At 45.9% G+C, this 20,935-nt stretch overlaps 1 protein-coding gene across 8 annotated transcripts in view; it reads left to right on the forward strand.

The window, feature by feature from the left end:
- Positions 1 to 20,935, forward strand: part of UBR4 (ubiquitin protein ligase E3 component n-recognin 4) — a 136,859-nt gene that overhangs the window by 63,770 nt on the left and 52,154 nt on the right. For 2 of the 8 annotated variants that reach the window (XM_032302693.1, XM_032302696.1), the window contains 16 exons: positions 1,109 to 1,172; positions 1,610 to 1,744; positions 2,707 to 2,881; positions 3,576 to 3,659; positions 3,753 to 3,893; positions 4,730 to 4,851; positions 5,519 to 5,630; positions 8,167 to 8,297; positions 8,419 to 8,596; positions 9,060 to 9,164; positions 10,708 to 10,845; positions 11,665 to 11,839; positions 17,964 to 18,060; positions 18,702 to 18,809; positions 19,245 to 19,361; positions 20,282 to 20,491. In XM_032302693.1, coding sequence (XP_032158584.1) covers positions 1,109 to 1,172; positions 1,610 to 1,744; positions 2,707 to 2,881; positions 3,576 to 3,659; positions 3,753 to 3,893; positions 4,730 to 4,851; positions 5,519 to 5,630; positions 8,167 to 8,297; positions 8,419 to 8,596; positions 9,060 to 9,164; positions 10,708 to 10,845; positions 11,665 to 11,839; positions 17,964 to 18,060; positions 18,702 to 18,809; positions 19,245 to 19,361; positions 20,282 to 20,491 — 2,092 coding nt within the window. The remainder of the gene's footprint in view (positions 1 to 1,108; positions 1,173 to 1,609; positions 1,745 to 2,706; positions 2,882 to 3,575; positions 3,660 to 3,752; positions 3,894 to 4,729; positions 4,852 to 5,518; positions 5,631 to 8,166; positions 8,298 to 8,418; positions 8,597 to 9,059; positions 9,165 to 10,707; positions 10,846 to 11,664; positions 11,840 to 17,963; positions 18,061 to 18,701; positions 18,810 to 19,244; positions 19,362 to 20,281; positions 20,492 to 20,935) is intronic. The other 6 variants (XM_032302697.1, XM_032302700.1, XM_032302695.1 and 3 more) reach the window with 5 other exon arrangements.

A 20,935-nucleotide genomic window follows, 5' to 3' on the forward strand; every position in this document is an offset into this window, starting at 1 on the left:
GTCAGAGAGCAATGTAACCAATGGTGTGGCTTCGCGTTGATTCTGCTTCTGTGGAAGAGTCTTCCTGCTTCTTTCTGTTGTGGTCCTTGCATGGCTGCAAAGCTATCCTGTGTAAGAGTGGAGTGTGTGGAGGGTTGTACGTGCACACTTGGTGGTAGCCGCTCCAGAACCTGCTAGCTCTCTCTTCCATACCCCGTCCCTCCACTCCCTCTCCACAGTGGGTGAGAAGGAGGTGGGTGTGGGCAGTGGGATGATGGGAAAATCCTAGCATCTGACAAGTCAGCGGAGAGCTTGTTCTGCCCAACTTCGTTTTATGCCTCAGGCCCCTCTTCCCTTGCTCTTGGTTGCTCTCAGCTACCCCTTGACCCTTTTCTCTCCAGCTGCCTTCTCCATACCGTTCCCTTTGTGCCCGGAGCCTCGGCAACCTCAGGATGCTGGTCTTCTCACCATGGCACAGTAAACTCCCAGGAGTAAGCCCTGAGGAGCATGTTGCTAGGTGCCCTTTAACAGCGGGGTTTCCAGTTCCTTTCCCAGGAGATAGTGGCTCAGTTTTCTAAAGATGCTTTGTTGTGCCCTGTGAATGTTGGCAGTTGGCAACAGTTTGTTTTCTCCCCATACTTAACGGACTTCCGGGAAGTGCCTTTATGCATTTTCTTGGAGATATACGTAAAATATAATGTGTACTTTCCCAGTATAAGCAGATGGTTTTAACCTTTCCCTTTGAGTATCCTTTTGCCTCCTGATCTGTGGGCACCTGAGCTTTGGGTCCCATTGCATCAAGACTGTTAAGCCCCTCTCAGTGATCCCTGCCACAGGCAGCAGAAGGAAGCACACTTATCCGCTTTGAGGAAGAAAAGCCCTGTCTTTCAGTTACGGATTATGAACATGGCCTTAGGTTGATCTCCAAGTGGGAGCCAGGTTTCTTCTGGCCTGTAACACAAGGAAACGATATGCATGGTGCCTGTGGCAGGTCTTATTGTGCTTTGATTCTGTATTTGGCATTCATTAGCTATCCCCAAGGTCCCCCTGACTATAGTTCGCACAGGCTAAAGCACAACCAGAGAGAGGGGTGGTGGTTGTACTCAATCCAGCTTTTCTGTCTCCCTAGGCTGGTTGTGAGTTCTTTAGAAGCCCTGGAAAGCTGCTTTGCTGTTGGCCCAATCATCGAGAAGGCAAGTGACTTTTTCAAAGCGCATGGGAGCTTTCCAAAGAGGCAGGAAGTCAGTGCAGTTGTCAGAGGCCCGAGGCCTTGCAGCTGAAGAGTGTTTATAGCATGATCTTGATTTGCAAGAAAGCTCCATAGAAGTATATAGCTTAAGGCCTCTGTCCTACTTTTGGGGGATCCATTGTGAGAGTGTTTCATGGACTAGGATGAGTGCTGGCAAAAAGAACAGTGTTTCCAGGAGTCGTGGGCTTGGACTCAGTTCCTGCTCTTGTCTTGTGGGAGGATTGTAATTTCTGAAATTTTTCATTTTGCTCTTAGCAGTTCATGGGGCATAATCTAGCCCTTGTGGTCTAGAAGAGAGGAAGGGGGAAGGGCAGCGTGTACACAGTGAGTTCTGCATGGATTTGGTGGGGTCAGCATTAACCCTGCTGTCTTCTGCATCAGGAGAGAAACAAGAATGCAGCTCAGGAGCTGGCCACTCTGCTGCTGTCCCTGCCAGCACCTGCCAGCGTTCAGCAGCAGTCAAAGAGCCTTCTGGCCAGCTTGCACACCAGCCGCTCGGCCTATCACAGCCACAAGGTAATCGTTCCCTCCCTGGATGCCGTCTGTAGCAGGGCAAGGTTTGGAAGTTTTGGTACTGACAGGGAATCAGGCCACCTGGCTTTTCATATGGAAAGCGAGGAGGACACAGTGAAGTCATTGAGATGAGATACCCACACTCTCTAAAGTCTCTCCTGAGAAATGAACAGCTCCCCCTCAAAACTGGGGACAAGCCAACTAATGGGCCGCTGGTTTGCATTGATTTTTTTTGTCACTAGTAGGAGCCACAAGATCTAAGTGAGACTGGTTTCTCTGGAAAAGAGCAAGGGCAGGGGAATCACTGAGGTCCCTCCTCCAGCTGTGGCACAGCTCTCGCTTAGGTGTCCTCATTTGTGAGGAAATTGCTGAATGTTTGTTGGAGAGATTCTGAGGGGGGAGATCTGGGGTCGGGGGAGGGGGTTGGATCTCACTTATACTGAGAGTGGGGGCTGAGGGCAGTACGCTGGGCCAGTTGCCATAGATGGGAAAGGTGACTGTTTCAGTTCCTTGAGGAAGAAGCCAGCAGCCCAGGCGCCTCGGTGAGCTTTTGTGCCTCCAGCCCAGAGGCTTGCGATATGCAAGTTTAACCTGCTGAACCTCTTGAGGGATGGCAGGTTTAGAAACAGAGTCCTTGGAACTTGCAGAGAAATGGCTCTTCTGCTCTAGCAGAATCATCTGGGATGTTACAATTCTAGAGAATCAGGCGGTTCCACATTTTCCCATTGTACTTCAGTACTTAATGACTTTCGAATTTTGTGCCTTTAATGTTTCATGATTTAAGAAGTTTACCTGTACTGGACTGCTTTGAAGACTTGTTCCAGGTAGTTGGCGGTAACTAACCTGTTCTCCTGAGAGGAGGTGGCCATCCTGATGACCTGCCAGCTGTCCTTTCCTCTTTGTTTTAGGTATTAACTCTACCCAGCCCTTGCTTTTGGTTCATCCCCTGCGGTCCTTTCTTATAGGATCAGGCCTTGCTGAGCAAAGCTGTGCAGTGTCTCAACACATCCAGCAAAGAAGGCAAGGATTTGGACCCTGAGGTCTTCCAGAGGCTGGTGATCACAGCTCGCTCCATTGCCATCATGCGCCCTAACAACCTTGTCCACTTTACGGAGTCCAAGCTGCCCCCAATGGAAACAGGTGAACTTGGCCTACATGGTCGTGGTCCTGAAATCTGCTTGATGCATCTTCTATACCTTCTCCTCCTCTTCTTGTTGTTTCTGGCCTCGGCCCGACTGCATGCTGTGAGATGGGTTTTACTCTTGTCTTTGTACCTTGTAGGGCTTTTGACATTTAGATTTTACCATTTAAGCAAATACTTTTCCCACTGCTTACCCCTTGGAAAATCTTGAGTTTATTTAGTGCTCTGCATGTCGGATATAATCTGTCTCTGAACTACCTATCTCTTTGGGATCTTCAGGGCAAAGCTAAGCTTTGGCCCGGTTGCTTTAAAAAAATAGGGTCAAATCTTGCTTTCATGCTATTCTTTGGCCAGTGTTTTATTAACATTGCTGTGGGCTTTTGAGTGCTTGATTGTGTTTCCTTGTCTCTCCTCATGTTGGCTGGGTACCTGACTTGTTTTGCGTTATCACATAGAGCTTATTGATGCCTTTACAGTTCTGTTACTTGCATACTCCCATTTGCTGTCGTCGTATGGTTCCTCCTCCTGATGTTCTTATCCAGGAATTATGTCAGAAAAATCTCAGCTGTTCCCCTAGTTTTTAGAAGTTGAGCAGTTGGACCTGAAATCCCTGAGTCTGCTGTAAAGATCCTGAATGCTCCCCTTTCTACTTAATTCTAACATACAATGTTTTCTGTGATATTCCTTTCCCAGACTGTTTTTTTCCTAGATGTGCCTGCTGGAGTCTAGGGATAGTTGGCATATTGATTGGGGCCCCACTTGAAACTCCCTCCCCAGGCAAGCTTCATTGACCTGAGTTAACCTTAAAACAAATTAAATTCCATGTCCGATTTACCATCGTTAATCATTTTCTTTCTCCTGTTCTATTAGAAGGAGTGGATGAGGGGAGAGAACCTCAGAAGCAGCTGGAAGGAGACTGCTGTAGTTTCATCACCCAGCTGGTGAACCACTTCTGGAAACTCCATGCATCCAAACCCAAGAATGCCTTCTTGGCACCTGCCTGCCTGCCAGGTACCATATTTAAAGGGGTCGTTGAAGCCCAGTCTGAGTTCTGTCTTCGAACAGGCTGAACCCTTATCCTTTTGCTTCATCATCTGTCTCTTCCAGAATTAACGGAAGATCAGTGCATTCTTTTAGACACAGGAGTTATAGCAGTGTGGCAGAGAAGTGGGATTTTCTGGTACTGTAGCTCCTCCTGTGGGGTTGAATATTTCACATAAAGAGGAATTTTTATGTTCCTGTGTGTCCTCAGTGGTAGTTATAAATGTTTTAAAAGTGTTTTGAAAGCTTGGGCAAAGCCACTTCAGAAGGTGAGAGTGAAGCATCACCTTGAGAATGTTTTATTTCCCAGCTACTCCTGTGTTTGGCATCTGACTTCTCACTGTCCAAAGCTTAAGTGGAAAGGTAAGGGTCCGAAGAGCAGTCTAGGAAAGTAGAGCGAGCCCTGGTGCCCATTTGTGTTTGAGGTTGCTTGGGCAGTCAACCTAAAAGGTCAGAAGCCGAGTTTATCATCACCTAAGGTTTGGGGATTGTGGGGAACAAGTACAATCTGCTCACCTCTTCACACTTTCCTGCCCTGTCTTTTGATTTCCAAGAGTAGAGAGTTACTTATTTCTGTGAAGCAGGATACCTGCAAGGGCTTTTGAGATCGTTTCGGAGATGAGGAGGTGTTAATATAGCAAGTGACAAATAATGCTGACAGCCTACAATCTGTACGTGTGTGCTGTGTGTGCACCTTTCATTTTTTTGTTAGTCTGACCTTTATGTGGGGATCAGAACTGGCACTCACCTTTATTTTAGATTCTCAAGTAGCTGGACGTTTCCTACCATGTTTTCCTCCCCTGTAGGCCTGACTCATATCGAAGCTACCGTCAATGCCCTGGTAGACATCGTTCACGGCTACTGTACTTGTGAACTGGACTGTATTAATACAGCAGCCAAGATCTACATGCAGATGCTGCTGTGTCCTGTATGTATCATTCATCCCAGATGATTTCGTACTGGTCTGGGAGTGTCTAGAAATTTTTCTTTTAAACAAGTTTGTCAAATTAATGAAATACAGTAGAAGGTTGTGTGAAGAAAGTTTTTAAGTGTTGATAAAAGCTTTATGATCTCATTCATTCCATGCAAGGGAAGGGTTTGAAATGGAGATGGGTTTTGTTTTTCTTGTTCGGTGCTAAATCCCAAGGGAATGTACTGGTGGTTGCTGTGGTGTTAGTGCTACTTAATGTTACTTAAATGAGCCTGTGAATGAACATCATCAAGATGCATTTCCAGGGACGGTGTCATAGAGGCGGAGCGTTAGAAGTACTGACTTTAGCCCAGTGCTTGAGATGAATCTGCTATCCGATGAAAAGCCAGAATCCATTTGTGGAGAACCGGTGTGACCTCAGTAGCAAATGACCTTCCTCTTACCAGGAACTGAGATTCGGGGACATGGGGGAAGGGTCTTACCTATGCCACATCAGGAAGTGGGATTAATACTGAACTTGGTCAGCACAGTTGCAGGTGAGGGTAGGTAGAGAGATACTTCACATGTGTGTCAGTGATTGGCCAGAAAAGAAAGTCCTTAATAGACTATTTCATGAATTACAAATGTAAAACGTAAGCATGTTTTTGTTTGTTTTTAACATCAGGATCCTGCTGTGAGCTTCTCTTGTAAACAAGCCCTAATTCGAGTCCTAAGGCCCAGGAACAAGCGGAGACACGTGACCTTGCCCTCCTCCCCTCGCAGCAACACTCCAATGGGTAATGTGAGGTCTGGGTTTAGGCTTGTGTGTGCATGTGGTGGGGCTGGGGGAAAGGGAGGTATAGCCTTAGGAGGGATTGCTCATGTGGACCAAGGTCCTGGAAACTTCTGTTTATGTATCCATTGTTTTTACCCTACCTTATTCCATGAAGAATTTACGGTGACACTTAAAAATGCATATGGTAAGTAGAATAAAAAAAAAAATTGAGGCCATAGGAAAATAAAGATGTAATAGTAAAAGCAAGTCAAGGATGCAGAAAATGTCTTTTTTATTTTTTAAGATTTAATTATTTTAGAGAGTGCGTGCATGCACGTGAGCAGCGGGAGGGACAGAAGTCGGGGGGTGGAGAATCTTAAGCAGACTACCTGGCTGAGCATGGAGCCTGATTCGGGACTCCATCTCATGACCCTGGGGTCATTACCTGAGCCAGAATCAAAAGAGTTGGACACTTAAGCAGCTGAGCCACCCAGATGCCCCTGGTGCATGAGATTCTTGATGTGTCTCGTGTTATTGCTAAGTGAGGGTCTTCTCTTCGACTGAAAGCGTCCCAAGAGCTTATAGCAAAATTAAGAATAGTCACAAAAATAGGGGCTCCTGGGTAGCTCGGTGGGTTAAGCCTCTGCCTTTGGCTTGGTTCATGATCCCGGGGTCCTAGGATCAAGCCCCACATCGAGCTTTCTGCTCTGCGGGGAGCCTCTCTGCCTACTTGTGAGCTCTGCCTGTTAAATAAATAAATAAAATCTTAAAAAAAAAAAAAAGTCACAAAAATCACACGACCATATTTTTTGTGGCATAAAAAAACTCTTCATTAAGGGCCAGCTTTGCTGCGTAAGGGGTAGTAGCCCCAGTGAACTTAACCTACAATTGGTTTGATAGCAAATATCGCATGAGATTTCCCTCCTGATATACTTGCACATAAGTCAAGGGCATAACATTGAACATTTTAGTTAAAGCAGTTTTGCAAAGTATCTGAATGTCAGCATTATTATATAACTCTCTGTTGTTTAATTTTGCTCCAGACGAAATTTCCACCACAAGCCACATGTGTAATTTTTAATTTTCTATTAACCCCATTATAAAGAGCAAAGAGAAATATATTTGGCATATTAAAAAAATACCATTTTAAGGGAGTTAATATGAAAAATTAATGAGAAAGATTCCCTTTTTTGGGGGCGCCTGGGTGGCTCAGTTGGTTAAGCCACTACCTTCAGCTCAGGTCATGATCTCAGGGTCCTGGGATCGAGCCCCGCATCAGGCTCTCTGCTAAGCGGGGAACCTGCTTCCCTCTCTCTCTGCCTGCCTCTCTGCCTACTTATGATCTATCTCTTTCAAATAAATAAAATTAAAAAAAAAAAAAGTGTTGCCTTTTCTTTTTAAAGGATTTTATTTATTTATTTGAGAGAGTGAATGAGAAAGAGAGCACATGAGCAGGAGCAGAGGCAGAGGGAGAAGTAGGCTTCCTTGCCGAATAAGGAGCCTGAGGCAGGACTCGATCCTAGGACCCTAGGATCATGACTTGAGCCGAAGGCAGACGCTTAACTGAGCCACTTAGGTTCCCTGAAAAATCTTCCTTTCTGTAAATTTTTTTTGCACTGCTTTTAGAGTCTAGTGGGTAGTTTACACTAAAACCACGTCTCCACTTGGACTAGCCACACGTGGCTGGGGGTACAGTTGCAGATCTAAAGGAACGTGTGCAACTCGGTGGTCTTCTATAAATCTTCCTTGAATATCATTTGTTGACATAAGCTTGAGTTAGGCAACTGTGTATGCTGCATTTCTCTGGCGAGAAGCTCGAGTACAGGGAGTGGTGTTTCTAGGCGGCGGTCGCCTGTTTTCACATCCCGCACAACCCAGTGAGTGGAAGTTGAGGGCTCCGCCCTCTCCTGACAACTAGGAGTCTAGCCCTGACTTCTTTATGCGGAGGGCTTTCTTCACACAGAAGCCAGCTTGGGCAGGACTTGCAGTGGTGTCCTGCAGCTTCCCCACGATGGTTTTACATTTCAGTTCTTGTTCTTCTTGTAAGGATTATGTAGCGTGGAAACAACTACACTGACCCAGTTATCTTGGATGGGAGTAAAATGATACTCTGAGCTACCATGACATCACAGATAAACATCTCTGGTGTATTATTTTCCTGGTCTTGCCCAAGGTCTCCTGGGAGTTGGCAGGAGCTCATGGGGTCTCCTGGTTTTATTTCTCTGCCCTTGGAATTCTCTTGGGAATCCAAGGTTTTTTTTTTTTTTTTTTTTTTTTTTTGTTTTGTTTTGTTTTGTTTTTGTTTTTGTCACATCATCGGCTATGGGAAGGTATTTTCCTAAGGGGACAAACTATCACTGCCAACCCCATCTTCCCAGATCCTGCTGGGTCCAGGAAGTGGGAGGACAAGGCTGGGATGACCTCGAAGTTTCCCTCTGAAGCATAGGGCTCTCACTGGTAGCTTGTCTCGGGTTTGTGTTGCTTTGTGACTTATTGCACCACATGCCAAGGGAGGAAAGAACAGGCATCTTCAGGTGACTGGGGTTTCTCTGACTCAGGAGACAAGGATGATGATGACGATGATGATGCAGACGAGAAAATGCAGTCATCAGGGATTCCGAATGGTGGTCACATCCGTCAGGAAAGCCAGGAACAGAGTGAGGTGGACCATGGAGATTTTGAGATGGTGGTGAGTCTCTGGCAGCAGGAGAGGGGAAGACGAGTCTCACAGCTCTCTTCCGGCTCTCACTCTGTGCACCTGTAAAAGCTGCTGTTTACCATGGGACACTGACAGAGCTCTCTCTCTGCAGTCTGAGTCGATGGTGCTGGAGACAGCCGAAAATGTCAACAATGGCAACCCCTCTCCCCTGGAGGCCCTGCTGGCAGGCGCAGAGGGCTTCCCCCCCATGCTGGACATCCCACCTGATGCAGATGACGAGACCATGGTTGAACTAGCCATTGCCCTGAGCCTGCAGCAGGACCAGCAAGGTAGAGGCCATGCCAGGAACAGAGCCGCCCGGTGGCCTTGCACAGCAAAGAGGGTTTGGCAGTTACTGATACCCAGCTGACTTAGCTTGTCCCCAGATTTGGGGAGAGGTTGATCTGGGTGAGAGCTGTTCAGAGACACAGGTGGAGAGTGAGAGGGACGTGGTGGGATTTGCTATCTGGGAGTCCGTCTCCTCATTTCTGTTAGTTTGGTCTTTGGGGATTATTTCCTCCCAAATGTGTTAGATTACTCCAGCCTGTGTCTTGCCTGAGCTGAAGGAAGCCTTCCACCATGTCTGTAGCCAAACTTGGTGGGTAGACGGTGGCGGCTGTTGATGAACTTCCTCTAGGCCAGAGGGGGTCACATGCTGGTGAGTTTAGGCTCCCGAGGGCAGCAGGTGGCCAAAGCAGCGCTGTGGAGGGGGATTGGAGGGAATGCTGTGCTCACTCTCCACTTGTTTCCCAGGCAGCAGCAGCAGTGCCCTGGGCCTGCAGAGCCTGGGGCTGTCCGGCCAGGCACCCAGCTCTTCCTCTCTGGACGCAGGAACCCTCTCTGACACCACAGCATCAGGTAACTGTCCACAGCAAGGAGCACGGCTCAGGGCCCCAGGACCCTCCAGCCTTGTTTCCAGTGCTGTGAGAGTGGAACGGGCAGCTGCTTTGACAGGCCATTCTGGACTTCCTGCTTCTGCCTTTGCTTTAGAAATATGGGCATGGAGGGCACAGTGCTGCAGCTTGGCAAAGGCGCTCATGGCTCTGCTTCCTCACACTTTGCATGCTGCCTGACTCCTGCTGGTTCCCAGGGAGAGGCCAAGAGAGTGGCTTGCAGGGTGTAGGGGTGCAGTGATAGCTTTTAGGGCTCTTCACCAGAGTCTGGACAGTTTAGACAACAGGAGCAGGGAGACGAGAAGTAGAGCTCGTGCCATGCACTGTTTTCTCTTCATTTACAAGTAAAAGTGAAGCCGCAGGAAGCCGAGTCCTGCCTCAGGTCAGCGTGGCTCACCGTCAGGGCTGTGAGCTTGGGAGGTAGTGGTGTGTGGACAGTTAAAATACGTAGGAACTCTTCAGATGTCGTTTTGTCTTTGCACTCAGTCTCTTTGCTGATCTGGTAAAGGAAAAGAAAATGTCCTGAGTAGAGAGTTGGACCAAATAGAGGAGGAGGGAACACGTGAATGATCCCCTGGAAAATCACCTCCTGAGGAGTGGAAGGGTTGGGTTAGAGTTTTCCTGAGTGCTGCTTCCCTGTGTTTCTTTCTTCTTTTCTTCCCTTTCTTTCTCTTCTCTTGGGAGTGTTACTCTGGGTAGAAGAGAAAGGGAGACATTGGCTGTCCCCTCTCACCTGCTGCCATGCGTGTCGCTTTCCTCACTTCTCGTTAGCTGTTGTTCCCTAAGGATTGGAGGTGGCTGTCATGCTGTGCCGATTGTGTTCTCTTGTGCTCTGTGGCTGTCTTGGCTTTCCTCCCCCATGTATCTCATTCAGCATTTTCCTCCTGTCTCAGCTCAGCCCTGATCCTGGATGCTGTGGCTGTCTCTGGGGGATTTCCTTGCTTCACTCTTAGTGTCTAAGGAGGATGATGAGGAGGGGTGAAATTTCCCCATGAGCTCCCCTCTGGACCACCTGACCAAACCAACCAACCAACAAACCAACAAGGTTGATTCAAGAGCTCATGACAAGTGATTTTCTACCATAAGCACAAATTAACTGCTTGCAAAACAAATCTCATTAAAATTGAGAGTCCCATGCTTTGGTCATGGGTAGTTTCTGATCTCAGCAGGTGTCAGTAACACCTAGACAGTGGTGGCCATGGGGCATTCTAGCTAAAACTGAGCATCCAACTCACAGATTCTCGTTGGATCTCTGTGCTGCTTGCACTATAGTGTAGCAGCAAAGGAAATGCCCAGCAAGCTGGGGTTTCCCTCTGTCTCAGTACTGTTTGCAACGCTCCATGTATAGTGTTTGTTCCTGTTGGTGATGAACCAGCAAAGCAGATCTTTCCCTTTTTCCTTCGATGACAGGGTGTATAAACTGCATCGTGTCCTCTGCGCTGTGTGGTTTGATGCTGTCGCCCCCAGGAGGGGTTTTTTACCTGTAACAGCTCTCGTTACTCTCTCAGCTCCAGCCTCGGATGACGAGGGCAGCACAGCAGCGACTGATGGCTCCACCCTTCGGACCTCCCCTGCTGACCACGGTGGTAGCGTGGGCTCGGAGAGCGGGGGAAGCGCCGTGGACTCGGTGGCTGGCGAGCACAGTGGTAATGTGGCTGGAGGTCCTGATCTCCTTGGGCAGGGGTGGAAACACACTAGGAATCTCTCACTGGCTCCTGGGATTGATGTCAGCAAAGGGAAATTTTGAGGGCTCACTGAAAGTCTGGTGGGATTAACTTGACGTAAATACTGGAGTTTCAAATGTTTAGTGATAGGAGCTTAGGCATGACATGGTTAATGTTGGAACATTTTACAGGCAGATTTTAATTGTGTCTTATTGGAAGAAAGCAAGGATATGTGTTATCCCAAATCAGGAGTAATCTAAAATAGTTATGGTATAACCTTGAAATCCATCATACTGTGGCTTTTGTCCCCGCTGTTGGGGGAAGCTGTCGGGCAGTCTTCCTCTTAACATAGCGGGCTGCCTTCACTGTCTGCGGATGACACGGTGGGGCTGTGGAATGAGGAAGCATGCCGTTTTGATTTGATCTTATAAACCAACCTGTGGTTAAAAATCAGATAGCAAAATATTTTAGGGAAGGGATTAAGAGTAGCTGATAATTCCTAGGTTCCCGAATCAGTGTACATTTCCCCTGGGTTAGGGGATGGAAATGCATCAACAGCAGAGGTTGTTCTTGTAGGTGGATCTTACCTACCACAGAAGGGTGAGGGGCTGCCCTGAGAGTCTTGTAGCATAGTGCTCTGGGGCCAGAATCTTGAATTCAGTCCTTGTTTATTCTCTTCTTCACAGAGAAGAAAAAATTCTCTGAACAGGCGTCTCTGAACTATTGCTGACTTCAGTGTGTATTGGATTCTGTCATGCTTGAGGATTTGATTTACACTTTTTTTTAACCATTTCCCTCTAGTATCTGGCCGGAGCAGTGCTTATGGTGATGCCACAGTGGAGGGGCACCCAGCTGGACCAGGCAGTGTCAGCTCCAGCACTGGCGCCATCAGCACCACCACCGGACACCAGGAGGGAGATGGCTCCGAGGGAGAAGGCGAAGGGGAAGGGGAAGGCGATGTCCACACTAGCAACAGGTTAGGACCTGGTCATTTGCAGTCAGGAGGCTATGGGAGAGTGTTTCGGGAATAAGGTGATGGAGCAGTTGCAGGAGGTGCAGAGATGTTAATAGTGTATTTTTTTTTTTTTTTAAATATGCAGGTAATAAACTCAGGAAACGGTTCAAGATCGTAGGAAACATTCTAGGCCTGTCTTCTTTGTCCTAATTAGAATTACATCAAATTAACTGTGGAGAGAATACAACATGTTCCTTCTCTTAAGGCCCCTCAATATCCCTTATTACTGTAAAGTGATTGTCTTGAAAACTTGTATCCTCCTGCTCAGCTCTCTCTTGTTTCATCATTCCCCATAAACTCACTTTGTAGCATTCTCTTTAGAAGTGGCACTCTTCTAGGCTCAACAGTGATGGCTATTACATATATGCTAGAAATGGCTCCTTGTTCAGTGTGTCTACAAGGTAACAGAGAAATAAGGCAGACCAAATACATATTTACGTCTAGAAATACCAGTGGGAGGGCATTTGGCAAACTGGAAGTAATCTATAAAATCCTGGTCCATCCCCTTCAAGAAGTTCTGGTGGTGGTTGCTACTGGATTGGTGGAGTGAACATAGCTGTTAACTGAGAAGGGGAGACTGGAGAAACACATTTGCGATCTAATGTTTGTTAAATTTGTTGAGGCCCCAAATTTTCATATTAGTGCAGTGCAGAAATAACTAGCATTTTGGATTCTATGATTTCTATCCAAATAAAAGGTCATTGAAACTGGCAGGCATAAGACATTTTCAGAGGACTTCAAGGAGTGTCTCCTATACTCTCTGTTTCCCACTGCTTCAGCTTCAGTTCTTGGAACATCTCTTGCATGAAGGTGACCTCTGGCTCCACTAAATGATGATATTTTGATGGAGTCTGTTTTTTAACATTTTACCATAAAGGGGTTTTTACTTAATCTTTTTCTTTTTCTCTTAACAGGATGCCTAGGTTAATTCCATGTGTTTGGAGATGTGGTCTTTGCGATTTTTTGTTTTTTGAAATTTATTTAAAACATTTTTAATCCAGTCTGCCATTGCTTGTGAATTCAAATAGTTAAGTTCATTTGTGATAAGTGTTAATTACTGATGAATTGAAATGTATGCCTACCATTTACTTCCTGCTGCTTATTTGTTTTGCCTGTTTCTGTTTTTTTGTCTTTGCAGTCCTCTTTTGGGTTAGTTTGCTATGTTTTCCTCCCTTTTTCTTTTCTTCTCTCTGCCCTCTCCTACATTTGCAGGTTGTTCACGGTTTCCAGTCTTTGGTGGTTACCCTGGTCATTCAACATGTACATTTAACTTACCAAAACTAAATTTATCTCACAGTTGCATCTTCTTCCTGCATAATACAGAGGACCTTGGAGGCTTGACCCCTTCTTATCAATTCAAGCTGTTATTTTTGTGTGTTTTAATTCTTTTTCAAAAAAGGCTTTTGAAGCTTTTTCAAGGTACTATTGCTGTTTTGTACAGTTTGTGTGGTCAGTGTTTGTTCATGTTTACTCACATGCATACCACTTTCTGTGCTTAATATTTGTCTGTGCGTGTCAGACCTTCTGTCTAGGATCATTTCTTCTTGAAGTGCGTCATTTAGATTTTCCATGAGGGAAGGGCCACTACTTATAAAATCGCAGGTTTTCTTAGTCTGGAAATGTGTTCATTCAGCTCACATTTTGTGGGCATGTTGTTGATGGGTATAGAGTTTTGTGCCGGTAGTTTTTCTCCCCACAAATTGAAAATGATATCCACTGTTACTGCCAGTGAGAAGTGACCTGCTGTCATAACCGCTGTTTATTTGAATATAGTGTCCTTACTGCTGCTTATAAGATCTTTATTTAGGATATAGTTCAGATGGATTTCTTTCTTTCTTTTTAAGATTTTATTTATTTATTTGAGAGAGAGAGAGAGGGAGAGAGTAAGCAAGAATGTGTGCACCCACGATTGGGAGGTGGGAGAGGGAGAAGCAGACTCCCTGCTGAGCAGAGACCCATGTGTGGGGCTGGATGCCAGGACCCTGAGATCATGACCTGAGCCGAAGGCAGATGCTTAACCGATGGAGCCACCCAGGCACCCCAGGATAGATTTCTTTATATTTATTCTGCTTCAAGAGGGACTCTGGAATGTTTGGGTTAGAGTCTTTTATTCTAAAAAATGCTCATCTGTTAGTCTCCTTAGATATTGCTTCTGCCTCATTTTCTGTCATTTTTCTTCCTGGGACTCTTTTTACATAGTTTTACTATCATAGTCTTTTTTCCATGTCTCATGGTATCTTTTTTTCTTTAAAAAAAAAAAAATTACTGTGCTTAATTATTTTTGGGTTCTTAAGATCTATTTGAGTAGCGGGCATAAAACATGAAATAGAGGGCTCCTGGGTGGCTCATTTAGTTAAGCGTCTGACTCTTGGAAGCAAGAAAAAAATTGACGAGTTCGTGTGATGTCGTTGTTAGTACACCTGTAAATTCTTGTAAAAACTCAGCAGTGGGGGCACCTGGGTGGCTCAGTGGTTTAAGCCTCTGCCTTCGGCTCAGGTCATGATCCCAGGGTCCTGGGATCGAGCCCCACATCGGGCTTTCTGCTCTGCAGGGAGCCTGCTTCCTCCTCTCTCTCTGCCTGCCTCTCTGCCTACTTGTGATCTCTGTCAGATAAATAAAGAAAAAATCTTTAAAAAAAACAAAAAAAAACTCAGCAGTGGAGTCATCTGGTTCTGGACTTTTTTTTTTTTTTTTTTTTTTTTAAGATTTTACTCCTTTATTTGACACAGATATATATCACAAGTAGGCAGAGAGGCAGTTAGAGAGAGGGAGCCTGATGCAGGTCTTGATCCCAGGACCCTGAGATCATGACCTGGGTCGAAATCAAGAGTCAGATGCTTAATCAGCTGAGCCACCAAGAGCCCCTATAATTTTTTTTAATCATCCTTTTAATGTCTTTAGGGTCTGTGGCGATGTACCTTTTTCCATTTTTAATGTTGGTAACTTATATGTATGTTCTTTTTTCAAAGGTCAGCTTTGCTTGGAGTTACCAACTTTATTTACAGGGAACCAACTTTGGCTTTTATGTTGTATGTCCATTCTTCTGTTTTATTTCCATTCTTCATATTTCCTTTCTTTGCTTAATAAGCTTTTATGGTACCTTTTGAGAGTTAATTTTTTCTTCTTTTTTTAGCTTAATAAGATAGAAACTTGAATCACTGATTTTAAACCTTTCATTTTATTTTTTAAATTTTATTTATTTATTTTTTAAATAATGGGTTCTTTTTTTTTTTTAAAGATTTTATTTATTTATTTGACAGAGAGAGATCACAAGCAGGCAGAGAGGCAGGCAGAGAGAGAGGAGGAAGCAGGCTCCCCGCTGAGCAAAGAGCCCATGTGGGGCTCGATCCCAGGATGCTGAGATCATGACCTGAGCTGAAGGCAGAGGCTTTAACCCACTGAGCCACCCAGGCGCCCCATTTTTTTTTAAGATTTTATTTATTTATTTGACAGACACCACAAGCAGGCAGAGAGGCAGGCAGAGACAGAGGGGGTGGCAGGCTCCCCGTTGAGCAGAGAGCCCGATGTGGGGCTCGATCCCAGGACCCTGGGATCATGACCTGAGCCGAAGGCAGAGGCTTAACCAACTGAGCCACCCATGCATCCCAAACTTTTCATTTTAAATATGTATTTAAAACTAGGTATTTCTCTCTGAACTTACCTTTAAAGTCTGCTTTGGCTGGGACTCATATATTTTGATGTGTTGTATTTTTATTGCTATTCAGTTAAGAATGTTTTCTAAATTCTGTTGTAATTTTCATCTTTGGCCCATGGGATATTTAGAAGTATGTGGCTTAATTGCCATACCTTTGGGGAATTTCTAATTACTTTTCTGTTACCAATTTAATTTACTGTGGTTAGGGAACATACTGTGTGATTTCAATCCTTTCAAGTTTCTTGAGACACCACATTGCTTCTAAAATGATATTCTGTCTTTTTTGGAATTTTAATGTTTTTTAGGAGGATTGTTTTAGGTAACCTAGCCATGTTAGTAGAAGTCTAAAGTGTCTTTTTTTTTTTTTAAGATTTTGTTTATTTGAGAGAGAGACAGTGTGACAGAGCTAGCAAGAGAGAGCAGGAGTGGGGGAGAGAGGGAAAAGCAGGCATTCCCCCGCTCACCCCTGCCCTGCAGAGCAGGGAGCCTGACAACAGGGCTCGATCACAGGACCCTGCGATCATGACCTGAGTCAAAGGCAGACACTCAACCAACTGAGCCACCCAGGTGCCTCTAATGTGGTTATAATTAAACTTTTATTTTTCAAGGATAAGTTAATTGAGTAATTATTAAATGACTTACTTTAAATAATATAGTAACTAATTTGTTTTTATTTTAAGTCACTAAACAAATGGAACTTGTAATCTTTGGTATAGAGTTTACTTTTTTTGTGAGATTCTAAGAGTTTAAAAAGCTGTAGTCTGGCAGCATCTTGGTCCAGGTCCAGACTCTGCTCATTTTGTTGCCTTTTTCTCTCATACATGTGCATTCACAAGTATGTTCTGCCGATCTGAAGACTTGCATCCATCTCAAAGCTTGCTGTTTTATCCTGCAAGTAGAAACTGAACTGCTAAATTTGAGCTGCCATTGTCCTATTTTCTTTGCTGTGTCTTGTACATTCTTGAACAATTCTTTTTTTTTTTTTTTAAGATTTTATTTATTTGACAGACAGAGATCACAAGTAGGCAGAGATGCAGACAGAGAGAGGAGGAAGCAGGCTTCCCTCAGAGCAGAGAGCCCAATGTGGGGCTCGATCCCAGGACCCTGGGGTCATGACCCGAGCCGAAGGCAGAGGATTTAACGCACTGAGCCACCCAGGCGTCCCATTTCTGAGCAATTCTTACTCATTTGGTCCCTACACAGCTTTATTCTTTGGATGTATGTGTGAACTTTTACGTGTGACTGTATTCTGAAGGGCTTTTATTTATTTATTTATTTATTTTTAAAAAAGTTTTATTTATTTATTTGACAGATAGAGATCCCAAATAGGCAGAGAGGCAGGCAGAGAGAGAGGGAGAAGCAGGCTCCCGGCTGAGCAGAGAGCCCCATGCAGGGCTCGACCCCAGGACCCCGGGATCATGACCTGAATTGAAGGCAGAGGCTTTAACTCACTGAGCCACCCAGGTGCCCGTGAAGGACTTTTAACAGCTCATTCCTTTGAGTTATTTTTGGAATCATGGTCATTTATCAATCAAGACCCCATACTTCGATTGAAATTTTAATATTTTGAAAATAATCTAGTTATCTCCTGGGTATATGTTACACATGAAAATCAGTTTTTTAGGCATATGTACACCTGTGGTTTATTATACACAGTCTGTAAAGTAAAATGAATCTAGAACAGTTTATGAACTGTGAGAGTGAAGGCATTAATTGATGCCGCAAACGTGTTCTTCATCTGTGTACGATTGTGTGTTAGTTGGGACTGCCAACCAGATTGTCATCAGGACTGTACTTAATTCCTTTTCATTTCGGTCCTCTCTCGAAGCAGCGTATTCACTAGAGCACCAGAAGCACACATACAGTAGCGAAGCCCCGCCACGTTAGTGCCCCCCTGAATATATGGGAGAATTCATGGGTCCAGTGTGGAAAGGGTAGAGTTGAGATTGTATTTTCCACTAGGAAAAAGGGTCGGCGAGTTGAGAGGGTAAAGCAGTGCCAGACTTTCCGGGAAGCAAGAAAAAAAAGGACTGGGTCACTGCAACTGGACGAGGCAGACTTTGTAGATGGAGGGATCCCAGAAGATAGTGCTGGGAGGCAGGATGGGGTCATGTGTTGGAAAAGGCCACAGAGTGCACTACTGAGAATAGCTAGGGCTGATTGCTTGAGAAATGCTAACTTCCCCTGTAACAGGTTTTCAGGGCCATCCGTTGTAGTTTGGACTAGTTCGTTCCTTTTAACAGAGCGAGATTTCTCCTTCTGTGTTGGTGTTGTTACCAGATAGGCATTTCTGAACACTTTGCTAATGGTAGGATTGTTTCTAAGCAGTAGGCTCTTTGTTTACCTTGGTAGCAGGAGGAAAGAACTGTTTACAGCCAGTTCGTGATTGTGAACTAGCTCACATCTCATGTATTTTCCTTGGCCTTTTAGACTGCACATGGTCCGTCTGATGCTGTTGGAGAGACTTCTGCAAACCTTGCCCCAGTTACGAAATGTTGGAGGTGTCCGGGCCATCCCGTACATGCAGGTATCCCTCAGTTCACCTGGGTCTGTCCCACTGTGGTCGGACCACCCTTTAGCATGCTCACATCTCTCTTCTAGAGGCTCTGTAAGGCTTTGTTTGGTGTTAGGTCATAGAATAATGGAATGCAATTTTGAACTGCAAGTTGTAGCCCTTAACGCTGTAGATGAAAAGGTGGAGGGTCAGAGAATTGAAAGAGATGCCTGCAGTCACCCAGCTAGTTATTGACAGATCCAGGAGCAAATGTCTGCCCCCGAGATTCTTAGTGTGTAATGAGTCTTTATTAACACCGTGTTGGAATGTGGTCTGGTAGCTGTTCTCCCACTAGCTGCCTTCTCCTTAAGCGGAAAGTTCTTTAGTTTTGAGCACAGCCCTTCACCCTCTGTTAAGCCACTTTGGTTGGTTATAATGTAGTTTAGTCAAAAAAACATTTTTTGTGATGCCAAGGTTGGCATGTACCAAAATTGACTCTTCTGACTCTGGACACTTAAAGATCTTTGGATACCTTGGGATTTAGGATCTTTTCGTGGATTATATTTATGACTGATTGGATAGTCAGGAAGATTGGGATTTCCTCTGAACCCTGTGTGTTTGGAGTCCTCTTTAGGTTCCTGGCGCTCATGTTTTCTCTCTCTGTTGACTTCCAGGTCATCCTGATGCTCACTACAGATCTGGATGGAGAAGATGAGAAAGACAAGGGGGCCCTGGACAACCTGCTGTCCCAGCTAATTGCTGAACTGGGCATGGACAAAAAGGTAAGACTGGAGAGTCTGGACATGTGAGAAACAGGGACTGAGGTCCTTCTCTTAGAGGAACTTCACTTAGTTTCAGGGATAACCACCCACTGAGGGCTCTAGTTCTGTTGATTGAACAAAAATGTTGGCAGTGCCTTCTTCGGCCCAGGCCTCCTGTTGGATCTGGATGTAAATGAGAAACAGACTGAGTGGCTGCCCTCACGGACCTTTTGTAGTTCCCTAAGCTGAAAACAGTAAATTAGTTGTTTGTCTCTTAATACAGTCTCTTAAGGGTATTGGGCTCTAGGTAATCCGAATGTAGTCCTGCAGGCACCTGTTTTGACTCTAATTCCACGTGAGGAACAGTTAGTGCTGATAGGCTGAGGGGAACCTTGTTGAGTGGATGCCTCAAGCTTAAAGTAAGTGTGGGCTTCTGGGCTTTGCGTCTGCCTACAGGACGTCTCCAAGAAGAATGAGCGCAGTGCCCTGAATGAAGTCCATCTGGTCGTAATGAGACTCCTGAGTGTCTTCATGTCCCGGACCAAATCCGGATCCAAGTCTTCCATCTGTGAGGTACTGTCGCTTTGAGCACGGGGGTGTGGGGGAAGGTAAGAGGATTGTCAGCTAGGACTATGGGCAGAGGTGATAGTTAGAATAGGCTATTGTCGCTGTAGAGGAGAAAGGAGTCTAAGCTGTCACTTCTTTAAGAGCAGAGCCACCACCTTTTCCAGAATCCCTTCCAAGCCCTGATCTTTGCCAGCAATCCCTCCATTGGAGGGGTTACAGGGTTTGGAAGTTCCATTATTGAAAAGGGGGGACTGTTCTGCCAGGCGCAGGGTGGCTAAGAGGATTCCCCTACTGTGTGTTGCTATAAGGTATGGAAATAAAGCAGGGAGAAAGCAGTGTGTGTGTGGTGGAAAGGAGATTAACACAAAGCAGAGAAGGTAGAAATGGAGGCTGGACTGCATCCAATCTTAATGAGCTTATGAGCTGTGGGGTTTGCGGGGATTGGCAAGGCTCTCCTAATGGTTTTATTTACAGTGGCTTTTCTCCCACTTTTTTTATTCATGGGATCACTTACCCCATCTCCTTTAGAAGCTGGTTTGGTGGGGAGAGCCCCTGTCTGGAGGGTGGGGTTGCTAAAAAGTGCTTGGAGTAGAAAGTTTTCTCTCTCCTCGAAATGGGCTTCTTTTCTGGTTGCCCAGGGAAGAAGAGAACCTGCCCCTACCAGGGGAAAGGTATCCAATCCTTGACCCCCTTGGCCTCTAGCATGTGCACGTGGGCGAATAGAGCCGGGACCTGGGGTTGGTTGGTTCCTAACATGCCATTGTTGGAAAGAGATGGGGAGTGTCTGAGTTAGTTGGGGGACTTCTAACTCAAAAGATGAGCTCCATCCCCCAGTGGCCCACTCTGAGACGATCACTGGTGGGTTTCCTACCCCTGCCCCCCGCGGTCTTAACAGGCCGTTCTGCCTCCCTCCCTATTTCCCCCAGTCGTCTTCCCTCATCTCCAGCGCCACAGCAGCAGCCCTGCTGAGCTCCGGCGCTGTGGACTACTGCCTGCACGTGCTCAAATCCCTGCTGGAGTACTGGAAGAGCCAGCAGAACGACGACGAGCCCGTGGCCACCAGCCAGCTGCTGAAACCGCACACCACTTCATCCCCACCCGACATGAGCCCATTCTTCCTCCGCCAGTATGTGAAGGTGAGGCCTTTCCCCGGACGAAGGACTGCCTCTGCCCTCCTCCAGAGCACTCTCCTCCTTCCGCTCTGCGAGGAGGGCTGCAGGAGCCAGGGCAAGGGGCTGCCGGAGGCTTTGATCTTGGTGTCGTTTAGTGAGTAACCACTTTTCCCGCCCTTCTGCTGGGGTTTGGACTCCTGACTGTAAAGCAGAGGAGCTGAATGAAATCAGATAGACCTGGCCTTTCATGTTAAGTTCCTTAGAGAAAGGGGAGCAGGGTAATGTCACAGGTGTGTGTGTGTGTGTGTGTGTGTCAGGAACTCCCCCTGCTGTCATCAGAGGCCGTTGAGGGAGCTAGTTTAGAAGATGGGCTTTCTGATCAGGTGAGTTTGGGAACAAGCATTCCCACTTACCAGCTGGGAAGCTCAGACAATTTATGTGCAGCTTTTGCGTGCCTCGGTTTGCACA

This window comes from Mustela erminea, chromosome 10, assembly GCF_009829155.1.
Source record: "Mustela erminea isolate mMusErm1 chromosome 10, mMusErm1.Pri, whole genome shotgun sequence".
NCBI lineage: Eukaryota > Metazoa > Chordata > Mammalia > Carnivora > Mustelidae > Mustela > Mustela erminea.